General features: G+C 42.5%; 1 protein-coding gene across 5 annotated transcripts in view; it reads right to left on the reverse strand.

The window, feature by feature from the left end:
• The window catches only part of nhsl2 (NHS-like 2), a 102479-nt gene that overhangs the window by 33022 nt on the left and 49471 nt on the right, over window positions 1–19986 (reverse strand). Inside the window, exon 1 of one of the 5 annotated variants that reach the window (XM_088649139.1) lies at window positions 15890–16712. The exons of 3 other annotated variants lie outside the window; for them this stretch is intronic. In XM_088649139.1, the coding sequence (XP_088505265.1) occupies window positions 15890–15971 (82 nt within the window). In that variant the 5' untranslated portion in view covers window positions 15972–16712. Of the gene's footprint in view, window positions 1–10127; window positions 10523–15889; window positions 16713–19986 lie in introns of those variants that run through there. One more of the 5 variants, XM_088649140.1, reaches the window with a different exon arrangement.

Consider the following 19986-nt stretch of genomic DNA (forward strand, 5'->3'; position numbering starts at 1 on the left):
GCTGTATGTGAAAGACCACAATACTTTATTTACTAGTTTCTACTTCCTTCACTGTTGCACAAACAACTTCTATTAAGTACACAAGGAAGAAAACAGATGATCTAAAAAATAAAACTAAAGAAACTTGGCATGCCAGCTTACAAAGCTTTAAAGAACCCCAACCCCAGGAGTGCAAAAAAGGACATGCCACTTCTCAAAACGTTTCTATGAAAAGAGCTAAGATGGCTATATTTCACTCCTGGAGAAAATGTCAATATGTGAAACAAATACCAGTGGGAATTTTGTCTGTTAAACACTATTAAACAATTTAACAGTATTGACCAACTTCCAAATTTCCTGTATTAAAAAAAGCAATTTTATCTGACAGGATGCATGACTACACTTTTCTATGTAGAAAGGAACACCAACTTAGTATTTGTGTATGGGACATTCAATTTTGAGAGTGAACCCAGGCACAGTTCAGCTTCATCTGAGCAAATCACAAACACCATTCAAGCCACTCACACAATCTGTTTTTTTTTTACATTTGCTCCTTTACATCACCCTTGATAAGCTGATCCAGATATACTTAATCAATTTATACAGTGCACATTTCAGACATTAGTCACCCTGGCAGGCAGCACGGGTTTATCTCAGGAGGGGTGAGTTCCTGTTTTTCCAAGAAAAACAATCTGACCTCTAACAATGTGTTTAAGTCATTTTTCCCCTCTCCATTTGGCAAACAGAACTCTCCAGGTGGGTGTGTTTGATTGGCTAATCAATCAATCAATTAATTGATCTAGTACATGTCATGTGCGCTCTAATGCGGATAATTGGCATTTATGGAAAACTGGAATAAAAATCATTCCTTCTTAAATCTACACTGCTCAAGTAATAAGGTATTTTGAAAGCAGCTTCTGACTGGACATTTTAAAGACTCCAGATAACACTTCATTCTTCATTTTCAGCAACTGTATCATTACCATTAGTTTATCCAGCTGACACTTTTATCCAGAAATACTATAAATACTCACCTTAGCATCTATTTATGTTTGCTGAACTGCCTTTCTTAATGTTATAGTAGCCTTGACCCAACTCAGGATGTGAACTTATGGCCTTTCAGGTCCAGAGTCCCCCCACTCCCTTATTTTAACAGACTATTTACAGTTTAGATGCCTCTCCAGTCAAAATTTAAAAAAAATGTAATATTACAGACTACATTCAAAAACGAGCTACTGTTGCAACTGGTTCTACATGTTCCTTTAAGAAGTGGCTGGATTAATAAATTGCTGTCAATCAAACAAGGAAGATGAAACTAACGATAAGATCACTTTATTAGCCATGTACAATTTTTTGCATTTGTCTTTTCACATACCCCAACTTGCTCTCCATGAGACACACAGGCAGGGAGAGAGAAGTTTGGGGTCAGAGCGCAGGGTCAGCCATTTATACAGCACCCCTGGAGCAGTTGGGGTTAAGGGCCTTGCTCACCAGCCCAACAGAGTAGGATTCCTTTGCCTGCTGCAGGCTTCGAACCAGCAACCTTCCAGCCACAGGCGCAGATCCTTAGCCACAGAGCCACCACTGCACCCCATTGATCTCATGATCAATGGCCTTCACTCAGGTGAAACTCTCCATATGTTCTAAACTTTGTGGTGCACAATAGTCATTACTTAGACGACAATCAAGCCTGCACTGTAAAGACTTGAGACGTTGGAGGACAAATTCCACTGCTCCCAGGCCTCACAGACAAGATCAGTGATGGCTAAATTCACGATTCTTACTGAGCACTGGAAAGAAAGGGTACATTTCAGAGGTTTACTGAGAAAAGGCTATATGAGGTCTCATTCACACATTTCTTTTACACCTTTGTCTCTTATATCTGGGCCACCAAGAGACATGCTGACACTTGACACTGCACAGTGTGTCAATCTGATCATAACTTTTCCACACAGACCTTCAAAGCACTCCATAACTGAAGTATGAAGAGGTACTGTAAGGATCTTAGGTAGAGCAAAAAAGGCCAAGACTATATAACAAATAAACTACACAAGGCTAACATGTGACCAATAAAACACCAATCAGACACAAACCCAGCAGTCCCAAGACTCTTGACTTTGTTTATCATACAGGGGCTGCTGTAGAGTGTGTGCAGAAGGGTCAAAATTACTTGTACCTCTGTAGTCCAAAGTGATCATTTTATTATAACTGAATACTGTGTGTTTAATGAGAAAAAAATAAGAATTTTAAGGCACTATGGTCCACCTTTCAAGATCAAACAAAAAATGAAGGCGATATATACACATCTTCCTTACACATCTTCCATTCCATTTACATTTCTTATGATCATTTTCCAGCAGCACCAGATAACTTTCATAGTAATTGTTAAGCTGAATTTAGTCCAAACCCTAACCTGGAAAAATTATTACCTCAATAAATCCCAGGTTAGGGTTAGGATTATCTTTCTCCTTAAATAAAATATCTGAAAACAGATTGATCACACTATTCCCAAACTTTTAAAATGGATCAACCCTTACTTATCCAGCTTCATAGATAGTATTGTGCCCATTAATAGCTTTGCCTAAAGTGTATCAGGAGTATCAAATTGATCTTAAATCTCAAATAAAGCTAAAAATACTTAAATATAAATGCAATTAACACAAAACTACACCAAAGTAAATTATACTCTAGTCCAAACTCAAATATGGAAAGATTGTTATGTTAATGATCCCCGGTTTAAGGTTGGTAGTCTCATTATAACGACACCCAAAACAGGTTTTTCCGCACTTTTCACAAGCTTTTGAAATAGGGATTTAATGCTTATTTAGTCAGAGCTTCACATTTTTTTAAGACGAATATTACACATAACGTTAGTATTGTATCTATAAAAATCTAATTCTTCAAATTACATCAGAAACATCAGTTTGAACGTAAACCCTTCAGTAAAGGTAATAACACACAAGCACAACATTAAATTAAGTAAAACTTTCATAGTAGTTGTTATCCTGACCCTACTGTAATCCCTAACTCTACCTTTATAACAGACATCCAAAAACAGATTTTTCACAATGTTCACAGGTTTTTAAAAACAGATTTAGTGCTTATGAAGTCGGATTTTCTTGCAGACCAACAATGCAAATATTGTCAGTATTGTGTCCATTGATAACTTTTCTCCAAAGTATATCTGAAGTACTGTATCATTTAGAATGTAAATCCCAGCTACAGTACTCATGAAAAACACTTAGTAAAACACAACACATCAACACAAAATCAGATTAAGTAAACCATTCATTTGAATATAGCAAAATAGCTCCAATACCTTTTAAGTGAACTTCCACAGATTTTTATTTCCCTTCTTATTAATATTTAATTAGCACTGCATGTTCATGAAGAGCCAGAAATTGTGTTGGAACTAAAATCTGAGGTAGCAGTGAACACTAAGGCAGTTTAATAATAATAATAATTGCTTACATTTATATAGCACTTTTCTTGACACTCCACTCAAAGCGCTTTACAGGTAATGGGGACTCCCCTCCACCACCACCAATGTGCAGCATCCACCTGGATGATGCGACGGCAGCCATAGTGCACCAGAACGCTCACCACACATCAGCTATTAGTGGGGAGGAGAGCAGAGTAATGAAGCCAAATCATAAATGGGGATTAAGAGGCCATGATTGGTAAGGGCCAATGGGAAATTTGGCCAGGACGCTGGAGTTACACCCCTACTCTTTTGAGAAACGCCCTGGGATTTTTAATGACCACAGAGTGTCAGGACCTTGGACGTCTCATCTGAAGGACAGCGCTTGTTTACAGTATAGTGTCCTTGTCACTATACTGGGGCATTAGGACCCACATGGACCACAGGGTGAGCACCCCTTGCTGGCCCAACTAACACCTCTTCCAGCAGCAACCTTAGTTTTTCCCAGGAGCTCTCCCATCCAGGTACTGACCAGGCTCACACCTGCTTAGGTTTAGTGGGCTGCCAGTTGTGAGTTGCAGAGTGATATGGCTGCTGTCAAATCATTTCTCAGTTGTGATTGTCAGAATGGCTCTGCCCTGCCTGGGCCATGTTGCTGGAGTAAGCAGTAATTAAACAGAACGGAGAACAGAATGAGACTGGCACAGGGTGTTTTGTTTCCCACACACTCAAGCCTAATCTAAAACCCAGGCCTCCCAATCAAACCAAACTGTAGCAAAAAAAATTAAACACGGAAGAAGTTATTCTTTTCAGTTGTGTAGGAGATCACGCAGGCAAATAATTTTTTTAAAAAATTTTTAAAAATCAATTGATTTCCAAAGAATACACGACCCAAAGGTTCTGGAAACAATGAGCAACAATTGTGTTTTCAAAGTTGGATCTCTGCCAGGGCCTACTTTTCACCATTCTTTCCGGAACATTACTCCGGGATGTGGACACAGAGCTCTCTTCTAACATTCAAATACGTATTTGGCTTGTGTTGCTCCTAGTTGTGCAGATGCCTCAAGGAATGAGGCTGAGAACTTTTTGCTCTTAGAAAGGAACAGACATTCCAGTTTGGACTGCAAGGGACTCTGAACTCTAGGCAGCCCTGAACTGTCTTCCTCTCTAATCCTGAAGGCCATCTCTGAGACCTGCTTTGGCAAGAATGGTCTTTTATGGGGAAGAACTGGTTGGTGTATCAAAAGATGACAAACAATCATGCAGAGGATATTCAACAATTATTCATAAAAATCTGTGGAATCTTATCACGGCAACATTTCTCCATCACACAGAACAGTGAACTGAATTTTTTGGGGACTGTGCGTAGCTCTGCACGCCAGAGTTATGTTTTAAAAGTAGCAGAAAGAGCCATATACAAACCTTTAGTTCCTTTTTTGTACAAAAGACAGAAAGGCAACCGTTTATTTATTCACTGGGCTGGAATGGCATCCTTGGCAGTGATTCTCAGATCTTAAAATAAGCTTGATAACGGAAAATTTACAGCTCTTTCTTTGGCTTCTGAAATGCTGGAGAAGCACACACAAAAGCCAAAACACAAGCATAGCAATCTCACGGTAGTGTAACAGCATCAGGGTCCAGATGGACACAAATCCCTACAACTGTCCTATTTTCTCACAATTGAACGATTCCAAAGTGAATGTTGCACCGTTCTGGAAATTTCTCATGCACCCTTATAATGTCTCAGACCCTGGGCATTTGTTTAAAAAAGCTGTTATTTTAAACTGAGTTATCAGTGCAAGATTAGAGATGACATTTAAGGAAAAGCAGCACGAGAATGGAGGAAGTCTATACTGTACATCTCATTTATACAAGATGTTGTTGTTGGGAACCAGTTCTTGTTATGCACCTTGCTATTTGTGCTGCAATTAAGCTTTTTTATAGAGTATGTTCAACCATTATTAAATTTGCATTTAATATTGCAATGAATTTATTTAGCGACACTTTTACCGACTGTGTACATTTGTATAGCTGGGCATTTTACTGTCTGACGCAGCCAGTTGTGACCCATCTGGGATTCAAACCCACAACCTCCCAGTTAAGTGGGCAGATCCCCAACTACTACACCATGCACATTTTGCTGCTTCAAGTTAATTAAAAGGTAATGTCAATTCCTCAACCAGAGAAGCACAGCTCCTAGCCCACACACAATCAAACTGAAACTAAAGAGCAACCAAAAGGAAGGCAGAAATTTTAAAAAAATCTACCAGGTGAAGTTATTCTCATAATATTTACTTGAGCAAAATTCCTTTTAAACAAACAATTCATTGAAGTCCTCGGTTTATTTGAATAACTGCTCTAGTAAGCTGAAAACGAACTTCACGTTGATATAAAAGCACTTTAAGAAGCTCACAAAAATCAACTTAAGTCAAGTGGATTGACTTGACTTGAATTCAAAGCTGCATTCTAAACTGGCATATGTTTAACAACAAGTGACTTGAGAAGCTGTAGATTAAATATGCCTTAGGGTCTTTAAGCTTTAAGAAAAACACGGATTATTAAACAGGTGGCAAGCTTTGTGTTATGTAGTGACCAGGACTGCTTTTGGCAAAAAATCCATAGCACAGTCTTGATCACTGTAAGACCAAATGGGTGTACTCTTGATTCTGCAGCACTTCCAGAAAAATCCCAAAGGTAGGAACTGTGGCAATGTCATCTATGGTATCCTTTATCTTCTTTCATCAGCACTGTATTCAGTAGCTTTACTATGCACTGCTTGGTAGCACCAGAACCAGCTTCTCTGATTCACTGATCTAAGACACAGGGCTACAGCTCTTAGCCAAACCCAATCATTGGGATGAAATTGAGAGCAATACTGTTTTGACAGTAGCTCTGACAACGAAATGATGACTAATAGAACTGAATCAATACTTTTGCACCTGTCATTTCAAGGGAATGATCTCTTCTCTTCCACTTGTAAATAGTGATCACGATTAATCATCTGCAAAGTCCTCTCATTCCACTTAGTCTGACTGAGCACTAGTGCAAGCCAATCAGATGTCTGGGGGACATTCCTGGGTCTCTTTCAGATTTTTATATACAGTAGTTATATACAGTATCAGTGTAGACCAAACCTTAGCCTGTTGATCTCAGAGCTGACTGAATTATAAAACAGCACTGAGTTCTCATTTCAAAAGAGCAATTGACGCAGTGGTGTCCAAGACACACACCAGTATGGACACAATTTCTGTGGTGCACCCTTGGAAAAGTGAAAAAACAAGAAGAGCAGTCTCCGCCACTCCACCTGTATAACAAAATAAATTCCCAGCTCAAATGGCCTCCTGTACCATTCTATCAGCAGATAAGTGTGCAGTGGAAATATTTCACAAGTCCACACAATAAAGCACGTACAGTAGGTCCATGAAATATTGGCAGAAAGATGCAATTTCAAGATAAAAAGTTAAAACATGAGTGAAAGACCTTCTGAGGTAACAGCTGAAAAACAAGAAATCACAACACAGGGAAGGAGCATTCGGCTACCCAGGCAGCCAGTCAGTCTTCAATATCCCGACTCTGTGGGGACCGCGCCACTCCCAATGACTTCCACAGGCAGTGTCTCAATGAAACATTGAGGGGAAATTTCTTTCCTGTCTTGCAGCAGATAGCTGTAATAAATCTGAGCCTGTAGCCTCTCGCCACTGACTCATTCTTTCACACTGATGTGAGACGGATAAGAGCAATGGTTTCTCTTTATGGGATTCTTGTAATTCTTGCAGGTGAACTTGGCTTTTTCTCAGCAAGAGGGGAAAGTGTTTCTGCAGAGCCACAGACACTAAGGGGGACCTTTACACCTAGGACTGGCAAAGGAGAGTCAATTATGCTTCTCTGTTTACCTATCAGTCCACTCACTGACAAATTCCTTCCTGCTTCAGAAGTGTCTTCTTTAAGGATCATACAAACACCCTTATCTCTAACAATAATAGGCATTGACACAATATTTCATTCTGAATCATAATCGCCTCAAAACAGTTATTATTTCCTACTAGCATTCTTATCTACGATGGGCATACCTAATGATATTAATCAACCATACTCAGAATAATTGATTGACGGCTGATTTGTTTCAAAAACTGGTTTAGAAACGTCCCATAGACCTACTTATGATGAGGACTTTGTTTGAAGAAATACTGGGTATCTTCTTTCACTGCTGCTCTGATGGGCTGTGCTTAATGTCAAAGAAGCTTTCGGAAATAATGGAAGCATGTGAGTTTAATTACTCCGAGTATGCTCCTTTACTGCCTTTGATTTACCCTTTTCCTTAATAATAAATGAACATTTTAGATTCATCACTGAAAGATTTGCTGTAGGGATCAATACTGTGGATTGTTACACTGGGCAGAGAGAGACATTTCAATGCCAAGCAATTTTAAAATGAGGACACGGTTGAAAGAGATCTGTCATACTGTAGCCATTGTGCTGATCCAGATTGGACTGAGCATTTTCTGGTGACCCAGTTCCAGCAACAAGTCTGAGGCATTTTTTTTAGAAAAAAAACAGCACTCCATCAGTGTAAATGTGCAGTGCTTTACTCTCAAGTGTTAATCTCCATGCAGAGCCAGAACCAATTTCTCAACAAATGCTGCAGATAAACATCAAAAGGATAAGAGGAGGCCTGAATTGCAGGACAGGACCACTGTATGTATGTTCCACAGCCTGCACTTCCAGATCCTTTTTTGGTAAACAGGCTACTAAAAAATACATTCAGAAACATTCAGTGTTCCAGTCAAGGTGAATGTGGCTCTGCAAGGTCTCTGTTTAAACTTGCACGCGTCACTGTAATGTTGCCAATCAGTCAGACATTCACATTTGCCTGCAGGACTGCAAAGTCTTTAAATTGCTAAAGTTTCATTTGTCAGCTGCGAGGCAAAAAGAAATCACATGAAGCTCATTATTAACAGATGCTGCCCATTAAATTGTCTGTGATGACTCATTTTTTCACATTTCTTTAAAACTCTTCTAGCCCGTACCTTCCAACTGCTGAGATCTGGCACAGAAACGTTATCACAATATAGCTTCACATTCTGTTCTCTTAAAAACTCTTTTTCTCCCCTTGCCCTGAAACAGAAATGAGCCCAACTGGCTGTCCAGTAGAATCCTTTGCCTGGTGTCCAGAGCATGCTCAACAGTCTGACAATGAGCCTGACCAAACCCATATTGTGCCGCTTACTTCCAGTGGACAGCTTTTCCCATTGGCATTGCTAAACTGGCTAATGCACAATCCCCTTGCTGGACCATGTTAGGTGTCTGTCCTCAGGCTGATAAGAGGGGATTGATCAAGGAAGAACGGGTCTCAGAAATAATATAGGCTATTTCCACTGTTGACACCCCTTGGTCAGCTGATAAGCACTATAGTGACTCTGGAAAATGCATATCCATCCACCCATTTTCTAAACTCTTCTTCCAATTCAGGGTTGTGGGGGAGCTGGAGCCTAACCTGGTACACTCTGGACTGGGTAACCAGTCCTTTGCAGGGCTGACGCACAGATATAAACACACACATTTACACCAGGGCCAATTTTCCCAGAAGCCTATTAAGCTATCCGTATGTTTGAGGGTTGTGGGAAGAAACTGGAGCACTTGGAGGAAACCCACATGAACACGAGAAGAACATACAAACTCCATGCAGACAGCACCCCTGATCTGGGGATTGAACCCAGAGCCCCAGCACTGTGAGGCAGCAATGGTAACCAGCACCATGTTGCCCCCACATTGCATATAAAATGCAAAAATAAAAATACATGCTACATAATTACAGAAATATTACATATTGTTTTAGTACAAAACACATGTTTGCAATGTCCTTTTCTCCTAAACACAGAAAATCACGGCAATGATTCATGTAGCTCCCACGTCCGCAAGATAAACAAACTGGGACTATGTGGATCCCAGGCCAAACCCAAGTCTATTCCATTTCTTTAGAGGGTACAGGAGACAGTCCCGTGTAAAGACCCAGCTGTCGCAGCTATTCACAAATCTAATCTCAGAAACAAACAAGGACAGGTTTAGTCCCTACCAGAATGTTACGAATAGAAAATAAAAATGTACATACTACTTCTGTCTAAGTCAGGAACCCCTTCTAATAATGGACTCATGAAAAAAGAATGAGAGATCTGAGCTCCACTAATACTGTATCTCTTAGGAAAGCTTTATTTATTTAGCATTTAGCCAAAGAGACCTGTATAAAACATGCACAACTGGTACCATTTCACAGGTACTTCATTTGCATGCATAGTGTTGCCAGTGGTGATAAAATGAAGGTAGTGGGATACATTGTCAGTTAGTGAAACATGAAATGCTATTCTCTTCAGCCTGGTGTGTCACACTGGCAGCTGCTCAGACTCCATTCACACTAATCTCAGGCCAGCCCACCTGTGAGCATTCACTTTCCAACCACACAGAGCTCCACACCTGCAGCTTCCACACAGAACAGCACCTATCCCTCCGATTCCATAACCCACTTTCACAGAGTAACAGAAATCAAATAACAAATGAAGAGGAAAAGCTAAAGTGCATTGGATTCTCCTTACTTTTTTCCCTAATCCCGTCCTCCCCTTCACCAGATTCCCGGTGCTTTAAGTAATGCCTTCCACCCATCTAATCTAAGGACGACAGAGATGAAACAAGTTCCCCCAGTCTCACAAATTCCATGGAAAGCTGCCTCACTTACCTCCTCGGATCCTGGAGTGGGCAAAATACTCCATTTGCATGAAGCAGCCGGGCTACTGAGCTCAGTGTGTAGCCAAAGCATAAGGGACTAGTTGAGGGGGGAAAGACAGAGCCCGAGTTCAGCAGGAGAACTGATCTGTGGTGCAAAGCAAGGCACAGCGTTTGTGAGCAAGAGCGCAAGCTCCCATTGACTTGGAGGGAAGCAGTGCGAGTGTGGGAGAGAGAGAAGGGGAGGGAGAGGGAGAGCACACAGGAGCCTGCACTTCCTTCATCATGTCCAGGGAGAAAGAAAGGAAATGAGCAGGAACCAAATGTTGGAGGCAGCCCCCCTCTCCGCCCATTGTCAGCACTCTAATCCTCTTTCCTTCCCACATTAGAGCCTCTTCCTGCCTCAGAGAGGTGAGGAGAATTTTGTTCAATGAGAATAATAAAATAATTCCAGCAGCCAGCAGGGTCGGGCGTGTGAAAATAGAAGCCCGACCGTTTGCTGCAAAATACATCTGGCACTTTTGCTCAAGTGAACAATGTTTTTCGGAGCAGAGATTCCAAACAGAACGCCGTGGACCTCAAGTGCAATCGGTTCACACCTTCATGCTTAACTGTGTGTCATGCTTTTACTAGCTTGACTGCATGACGCCTTGGCGAGTCTGTGCTCAACGCGCAGTACAATACCGTATAATACTGACAGCTGTTCAGTATGAAACCCGACCCTGAATAACGTTCTAACTAACCAGATCAGCTTCTCACACAGCCTGATCACTATATACATGTATATATATATACGCTATGAAATGTAGTACTTGTATATAGTTTCAAATGTTATTTTAAATGTTATTTTAAGTTTACAATTAAAACAATCTCCATTTAGGAAATGGGGGAATGATATGTATCTGAAAGACTCAATACACAGTAGACTGGATCTTCAAGAACCTTCAAATTCAATGTTATTTTCAGGATTTTCAGTTAATATTATTAGTTAAGAGCATTTGAAAGCAGCCTACACGTCTCAGTAATTTAACGGAGAAAGTGCAGCTGTCGTTTCCCCGTTTCTAGACATTTTTTAAGTAGACAAGACAGTTATTTTAGTGATATTTAGTGATATCATTTAAACAAACATTTGAAAACTTGAAAACTGCAGCTTGAGCTAATAAAATGCCCTGTATAGCGGAACACTTTGAGCTTCTCATTGTGAGGGAAAGCACCGTGTGTCATCATGGCCAAAGAAGCCTTGTTTCACTTCCTGCAGGACATTTCCTAACGAACTGATGTGTCAGGCGGCCGCCAGTTGGAATTATATCAGCTACGTGGCGAAGGGCACAAGGCGTGTTTATTTAAGGGAGAGAAGAAAATTGGCTGCCACTGCCAGTACTGAAGCCGAACTCCCCCCTCCGTGGTTACTATCAAAGCCAGGTGTTTGCACCCTTGAGGACAGCACCTGCATGCCATCCAGCAGCTCTGCTGACACAGGGAACAGTGCAATTGCTGCTTACATGTGGCCACCAGCAAGTTCACCTGAGGCCACAGGACTACAATCAAGAATATACTTGACCTCTGACCCTGCATCTGGGGATAGTGAGGTCAGTTGCCTCTCAATTACTTAACAGGTTCTTAACAGGGAAACCGTAAGAATTCTTTCCAGGGTTCAGATCTGAAAAGCCGCTGTGTCTTGCCAAGTGCATCTTTCTGACTAACCTTGAATACTTTTAAAGTATGTCCTATTGAGAAAGTAATAAGATCAATCAAGTTTATTGACAAGCTTAAACGTGGAGACCATGTGGCCCCAGAGGACTACAGATTGGCAGCTTAGCTTTGATTTCTGGCCTCCAGAAATATATTCTCTTCCTTGTTGCAACCCCAAGCACGGCATACCATTCTAGCAAGCTCTTACAGTCTTACAATCAAAAAGCAATGGACAGCAAGTCTCACTGGAGTTTTGCTTTCAATCAGATCCATTTCCCTTTAAATTGTGAGATGCTTTTAATTATTTGTGCTCCAAATCACAACTTAGATCCTTTTTAAAAAAGCTAATCTTTTATCCATGATCCTGGGCAACCATGGACAAAAAGTAGACATATTTTCACCTCAGAATCATGTCTTTTTGTTCAGTGTTTATTATTAGTAGAGCTATTTGTTTCCCTCCTTTCAACTCAGACTCAGGAATCGTCCATCATAAATATATAAATATTGTCTGAATTGAAGCCTAGTATGTTTGGACTGAACTGGCAAAACTGTGGAACTGCCCACATGTTAAAGCAGGACAAGGATACAGTATGTGTCCTGTCAGGTGATCCACTACATTGGACACTAAGTGCCCATATTAATAATAATAATAATTATAATAATAATAATAATAATTGCTTACAGTCATATAGCGCTTTTCTGGACACGCCACTCAAAGCACTTTATGCCAGCAGCCATATCACCCTGCAACTCACAACTGGCAACCCACTGAAGCTAAGCAGGTGTGAGCCTGGTCAGTACCTGGATGGGAGACCTCCTGGGAAAAACTAAGGTTGCTGCTGGAAGAGGTGTTAGTTGGGCCAGCAAGGGGCGCTCACCCTGCGGTCCATGTGGGTCCTAATGCCCCAGTATAGTGACAAGGACACTATACTGTAAACAAGCGCTGTCCTTCAGATGAGACGTCCAAGGTCCTGACACTCTGTGGTCATTAAAAATCCCAGGGCGTTTCTCAAAAGAGTAGGGGTGTAACTCCAGCGTCCTGGCCAAATTTCCAATTGGCCCTTACTAATCATGGCCTCCTAATAATCCCCTTCTATGAATTGGCTACATTACTCTGCTCTCCTCCCCACTGATAGCTGATGTGTGGTGAGCGTTCTGGCGCACTATGGCTGCCATCGCATCATCCAGGTGGATGCTGCACATTGGTGGTGGTGGAGGGGAGTCCCCATTACCTGTAAAGCGCTTTGAGTGGAGTGTCCAGAAAAAGCGCTATATAAGTGTAAGCAATTATTATTATTATTATTATTATACGTAGTGGGGACTCCCCACAACCACCACCAATGTACAGAATCCACCTGGATGATGCGACAGCAGCCATAGTGCGCCAGAACGCTCACCACAGATCAGCTATTAGTGGGTAGGAGAACAGAGTGATGAAGCCATAGATGGGGATTATTAGGAAATTTGGTCAGGATGCCAGGGTAACACCCCTAATCTTTGAGAAACACCCAGGGATTTTTAATGACCACAGAGAGTCAGGACCTCGGTCTTGCGTCTCATCAGAAGGACGGCGACTTTTTACAGTATAGTATCCCCGTCATTATACTGGGGCAGTAGGACACACATAGACTGCAGGGTGAGCGCCCCATACTGGCCCCACTCTTCCAGCAGCAGCCTTAGCATTTCCCATCTCCCATCCAGGTACTGACCAGGCTCACACCTGCTTAACTTCAAAGGGTTGCCAGGCGTGAGTTGCAGGGTGACATAACTGCTGGCAAGTTGCTTAGTCTTCATCAGAACCAGTTAATGAATGAACAGAAGCCATGGAAAAGAACAGTCAAGGAGGACGCCCTCAGGTACACACCTACATGAACTGCCCTGGTGTGGCTGCTCAGCAAAACTGGTGGTAAAGACAGCAGCTGGACTGCTTCCTACCTCAGGGCTTCACCACGGTTGGGACACGTGCTGAATCCTGAAGGCCATCTCTGAGACCTGCTTTGCCACCACCTGGTTTCTGCTTCAATCCTCCTGTTTTCTTCTGCTTTCGGGAGGCTGGTTTTCTGGGGCAGTTCTAGCCCAGGTTTTGAGAAGGGGGCTTCCTTCTTTCGCTATTGAGCATGTCCTTTCATTTCATTTCACCCTCCCTCTCTATAAACAGCCCAACGACATGTTGCAGATTCTCAGTTTTAACGTTTAACGGGTGCCTGCCCCTTAGTATTTGGGCTGGTGAGTGAGTTGGCCCTGTTCATTTTGCTCCATGCAGGTAACACCTGCCTGGAAGCACCTGGCTTTCTAAAATGGCAGCTGAGCAATCAACATGTGACTCCATCTCTCCCTTATCTTTGTATGACTGAGTATAGCATGAAAGGGCCATGTTCTTTATATCATACATGGTTAAGAGTAGCTGTACCCTTCATCAATAACTAGGTTATTGGCAAGCTTTGCATAGTATATGTTTCTCAAGTGGTTGAGAATAACATTAATTAGACAAGCTCTTTTTAACAGGGGAAGGCTAATTTATGATGGGTTCAGACAAATGCCATCTGAGACACATTGCCTTCCTATATGATCGAACACAGGCGCTAATATTTTTTTATAAAAAAAGAACTAATGACCCCTTGAGGGGAGCAGGAGCTGACATTCCAGGCGCATTTACTAATTAGAAATAGAAGCAAGGAACTTTGTTAAGCACACAGTTCCCACCATTTAATTCTCTGACAGCAGTCTAAAACAACTAGAGGTCAATTTTAGATAAGATCACTTTCTTGGGCATATACAATTTCTTGTATTAGGAATTTGTCTTTTTACAAACCCCAACTTGCTCTCCATGAGACACACAGACAGGGAGAGAAGCTTGGGGTCAGAGCAAAGGGTCAGCCATTTATACAGCGCCCCTGGAGCAGGTGGGGTTAAGGGCCTTGCTTAGGGGCCCAACGGAGTAGGATTCCTCTGCCAGCTGCAGGATACGAACCGCCGCAGGCACGTATCCTTAGCCACAGAGCCACCGCATCGCCCCAGGGTTTTTCAGGGGCTGTATCATTGAGCAATTTAAAAAAACTCAGTTAAGACTATGCATTACAAAACTCTTCAAATAGTTTTAACGGGGCAACCGATTAATTTGTACCTGATTCTTCAGGATTTATGATACAACCAACTTCCATGGTAGATTCACACACAAGAATCATGAGCAAGGACAGTGACATAAAAGGTTAAGGTTCTCACAATGGACAAAGTGAAGGCACACAACGAGACAATTCTGTACATTTTGTGCCTCTCAGTTCCCCTCCCTCACATCGCTACAGAGTTGATGGTCAGACGCTATTACCCACAATGCAAAGGAATTCATGCCAGTCACTGCAGCCAGTCATTGCAAGGTGAGGGCAGGAATTGTTAATGAGAAGAAGCCAAGTGGGAGAGCACAGGCCGTGGGAAGAGAGCATGGTCAAGGTGAAGATCCCTCTCAGCTTTGTGAATAGATAGAGAAAAAACACAGACCTCAAAACGTCGAGCTAAAACTAAGACAGGTGCTAAGGGAGAACATATCACACTGTTGCACAAGTGCATGCCTTTTGAGCCACCAGACTCACCTGTTACACAGCACAGGCACTGCCCTGTGGATGACCCATGTCTCTGCTCACTGCTCCTTCAGAGCCAGTGAAACCAGGGTCTGGGTGTGCAAAGATCCTGGAAAGACAGCACCTTAACTGCCTGTCCCTCCTGCGACAGTGTCAGGAGAAAGAGGGTGTGGGAGAGAAGGGAGATTTAAAAGGTGCTGTCATCTGCTTTATCTCAGAACAAACACACAAAGACAGAAGCGTCAATACAAAACCTGTCACTGGAAAGACAGATAAAAATCTCATTATTCAATTTCAAGGCTTACAGCGCAGCACAGCGCAGTGCAAGCCCACCAACACCAATAGCACTCGAACTCCACCCCCCAACACAAACAGACACACGCATTCCCTTCCTCTGTTTCAGCACAAGCATAAGTAAACAACAGCAAGAGGCAATCTGCATCACGCCACACAACTCCCTCTCTGATGCCTGTGGCAGGCTTAAGGCGGGGGTGTAGAGGACTGGTACCTGTTGCCTCCTTGGCTTTGTGCCTCCCTTTGGGCTGGCGATGCGAGTTGCCCATCATTCCGTGCTTCCTGTCCCAGAACATCGCCTCATCCCCTTACCTCTGCGGTGAGCAAGCGAGAGCGCGCGCGAGAGTGTGCGTGTTCCTGCCTGGATTGGAGCCAGCTATGGGCTGTAGAGGTCTGGTTCAATGAAACAGGGGAGTGTGGTGGTGGTGGGGAGGGGGGTGCTGGATTGATTCATCAATGTGGAGTGCTCCTGAGGGACAGCGTCTTTCCAGAAGGAGGAGCCACCGCTGCCTTGAGAGAAGAGAGAGCAGAGAGGGAGCCAGGCAGGCAGGCAGGCAGGAAGGAGGGAGGGCAGCTGTGTGTGCATGCGTTCAGTCGGCGGGAGAGAAGCTGGAGGGTCTGGGCTCTGAGGCGACTGTGCTTTTATGTCAGCTGGTCGGGTCCTGTTCACAGGCGAAAGCACAATCAAAAAAGCTATATTCCAATGCAAATGATTTTCCCAGCCAAACCAAGACTTCTTCCAAGGGTATGTGTGTGTCACTTGGAAAAAGAACAGAAAAAACACACCCTCTGGAAAGACGCGCTCTGCCTGTTATAAATTACTGTGGATGCAGTACAGAGGTTTTATCTGCTTCCCTGCAGTCAATTTAAAAACATCAGCTGAATACTTAGTTCTTACATTTACCTTCACTCAATTATCTATTCAGAACATCTGCTGGAAAACAGCATGTGGCCTCATAGTTCTGTGACTCATTTTTTTCAGCACATAAACTTCATTGACAGGATCATTTCAAAGTGAAACTCTGAGAGTTGAAACTTTCTTAAGTGTGGCTGAGGATACTCTGTAGGAGGATTCCTGCAGGCTGTGGTACAGATTTTACAAATCATTTCAATTATGTGCAAAGTCACAAGGGAGAGAAAAAACTGCATAAACAACTAATATTTTGGCATTTTGACATTAGAGCTTATATCACCAGTGTTATGTCCTTTCTTTACTGTGGAGTATTCTGGGATTGATTAAGGTTTGCTCGATCTCTATGTCTTCTGGACATGTTTAACTTGGTTTGCCACTATTTGAAACAGCTTCAAAAAGAGAATTTATAGAAATGATGGCTGAGGAAGACTTTTCCAGCTCAACAGAGAGGGGACAGGGTATTTCTCTTCCACCTCCAGTGGGTTTTATCTCATCATCATCCACCTTTCTCTGGCCTTACTCTTTCTCTGGACACAATGTCCTGAGCAGAGTGGCCAGTTCAGCCGGACAGTGGATGAAAGAACACGTGAGTCTCCCAGTAGGACTGGTCCCCACTTGTACAGCAGGGTGGACTGGAGCAGCCTGAGTAAAGAACCTCGCTCAAGATACAACAGCAGTGTCTGCAGCTGGGACTCAAACCCACAGCCCGGCAGTCATGAGTCCAGAGACTTACCCATTACGAGGTGCTGCCCACAACCATAAACAGGGCGTGTGCAAAATAAAAAATGTTATAACAAGAAGCGGAAGACATACAGATGACTTTCAATGTTTAGCTACACTAACAGCTGCCTATTTCAGGGCTAGAGCCTGCAGTTTTCACAGTTCACTTCTTCCACTTGTGCATCTAGGCTCACTGCCTGAAATAAGCTTGTCCTTGCCCTCAGTTCATAGAAGTTCAAGGGGCCTGCCACGTTAGGGTAGCTTGGTAGCTGCTCATGCTCATTCAGGCATGACAGGTTAGTTGCTCTTTGACCTGTGTGGATCAAGTCCTCAGAGACTTGCTGAGGGTGCGGACTGTGACTACTGGCTGGTTCACACGCAAGCACAAACAAGCAAGACACCACCTCAGCTTGGTCACAGCCAGCTAGCAACATGACCCACATTCAAACCCATAGTCAGATAGAACTATGGTCAACAAGTGCTTAGGCAAGTGCTTTTACTGGTTGAGCTACTTGGAGACCCAAGGCAGGCATGATCTGATGTTAACCAAGACCTTAAGAAAGGTTAGAGATGAGAGGTCATTCAGTCCATCTATCCCAGGTGGAAAACGGTAGCTAATTGATCCAAGCATCTTATACATCTGTTTGTTGATTGAAGATTCCCCAAATCCTTTGTGTATCCTGTTTGGAGGACGCCATCCAGTTGTTTCTTGAAAGAACACAGGCTATCAGCATCAACAACTAGGCTGGATAGCCTGTTGCATACCTCTTTACCTCAAGGGTTGTGAGAGTATGGAACTAACGCAGCCTCGTTAGTGAAGAACATAGTTTCTTCAGTCAATACTGGCCTCTGCTCTTTGCCATTGAATTCTTAACCCTTTTTCTTGATTTCAGTTATTTGGTTTTGTTAGGATTTGTCACAAAGGTTTCAGAAAACAAAGGCTTAAAGTGCAAATTCACATTTCTTGACACTCCAGTTTAGCTGACTGAGAAAGGTCAAACTGTAAAAATACGGTGGCTCTGTGGCTAAGGATCTGCGCCTGTGGCAGGAAGGTTGCCGGTTCAAATCCTGTGGCTGGCAGAGGAATCCTACTCTGTTGGGCCCCTGAGCAAGGCCCTTAACCCCAACTGCTCTAGGGGTGCCATACAATGGCTGACCCTGCGCTCTGACCTCAAGCTTCTCTCCCTGTCTGTGTCTCGTGGAGAAAAGCAGGGGTATGCGTAAAGACGAATTCCTAATGCAAGAAATTGTATATGGCTAATAAAGAAACATTACAAAGCACAATTTTGCACTTGAGAGCTGTTCAAAGCTGACTTCAGTCTAGACAGAGAAAACAGCACCCTCTTGTGTCAACCACCAGCTATAGCCTCTCATTTATTTAACCAGCACTTCATTCAGCCTGCAAATCGCTCACCAATGACTGATGGTGTAGTATCGCCTTGGGCAATGTGCTCGACAAAGAGAAACGTTTCTTTTTCTTCATTTAACATAGATGCACTGATTGCAAATCCAACTGGGCCCCTACAGGCCTGAGTTTAGCAAATGACTGAATAGCCTCAGGTAGAGAACACGTTTACCTTAAATCTTTTTTACTCATTTAGCAACACTGTAATCCAATAAAGAACATACTAGAATTAACTAAACTAATTTTTTAGCTTTTTCCTTTTGTAATAATGAAATCGCTTAGTTTGGAACAGAGCTTTCTTTGATTTAAAGAAACAGATATTTTTTTTAATGTCCTTTTCAACTCCCCCATTTCCATAAGAAAGGGCTTTTTTAAGCACTTAACCAGTAAATCTGCATTCAATCAGAAAGTCTTGCCTTGGGGTTTTGGAGAATCAATGTTTTAATTGCTAAAAAAACATAAACTGAAAAACTCCTTTCTGGGAGGTACCACACTCTGACAAGGCTACAGTATATACCCTTACCAGGAAACCAAGGACCAGTGTACGCTGTCACTTACAGTACAAAACATAACTACAGTGCATCTGTGAGGTATTTGTGTGGGTTTTGTATGTTTTTCAGTATTTTAACCTCACATTTACTGAGATTAGTTTTCCACAGTTTAAATAATAGTTTCCTACATTTGTGCAAGCCATATCATAGTTTGTGCCATATCCCCTTTTGCTGTTAAGAACTTTATAAAGCACTAGGATTGTCCAGGAGTGCCCAGGGTAGGGGCTAGATTTGCCCCAGTGCCACTGATTTTACTGGAGAAGAGTCTGATAAAAGATCACCCACCCGAATTCCTAATATTTATAATGTCATTAGAGACTCTCAGGCTAAAAAAACAGTGGTAGGAACTCTATTTGGTCAGCCTCCCTAACCTAGATGACAGTTCACTGTTTGCATGACCCAAAATGACTAAACAGATCCTCCCAGCTGAGCAGAAGTTACTCAATCACCACACCCACAGTGACACAAAAATGCCCTTCCCCTGTTATCCCAGTCTGAAATGCAAGGTCACCTCTTGGAACCTGCTGTTATCATCTCTCTGTAGCTTGCCACTGTCCCATTTTAAAAGAAACCCCCTCTGTTCTGTCTCAGCCATTCCAAGGGAAGTGTGTGAGATGATCACGCACACAGATGTACAGTACAGACAGCTCTTATTAAGACAACCAATGGCCCCTCACTTTCTATTAATGTTTAATGACTTAATGTTTCACACAACGTTTGCA

This window comes from Lepisosteus platostomus, chromosome 10, assembly GCF_059453375.1.
Source record: "Lepisosteus platostomus isolate fLepPlt1 chromosome 10, fLepPlt1.hap1, whole genome shotgun sequence".
Classification (NCBI taxonomy): Eukaryota; Metazoa; Chordata; class Actinopteri; order Semionotiformes; family Lepisosteidae; genus Lepisosteus; species Lepisosteus platostomus.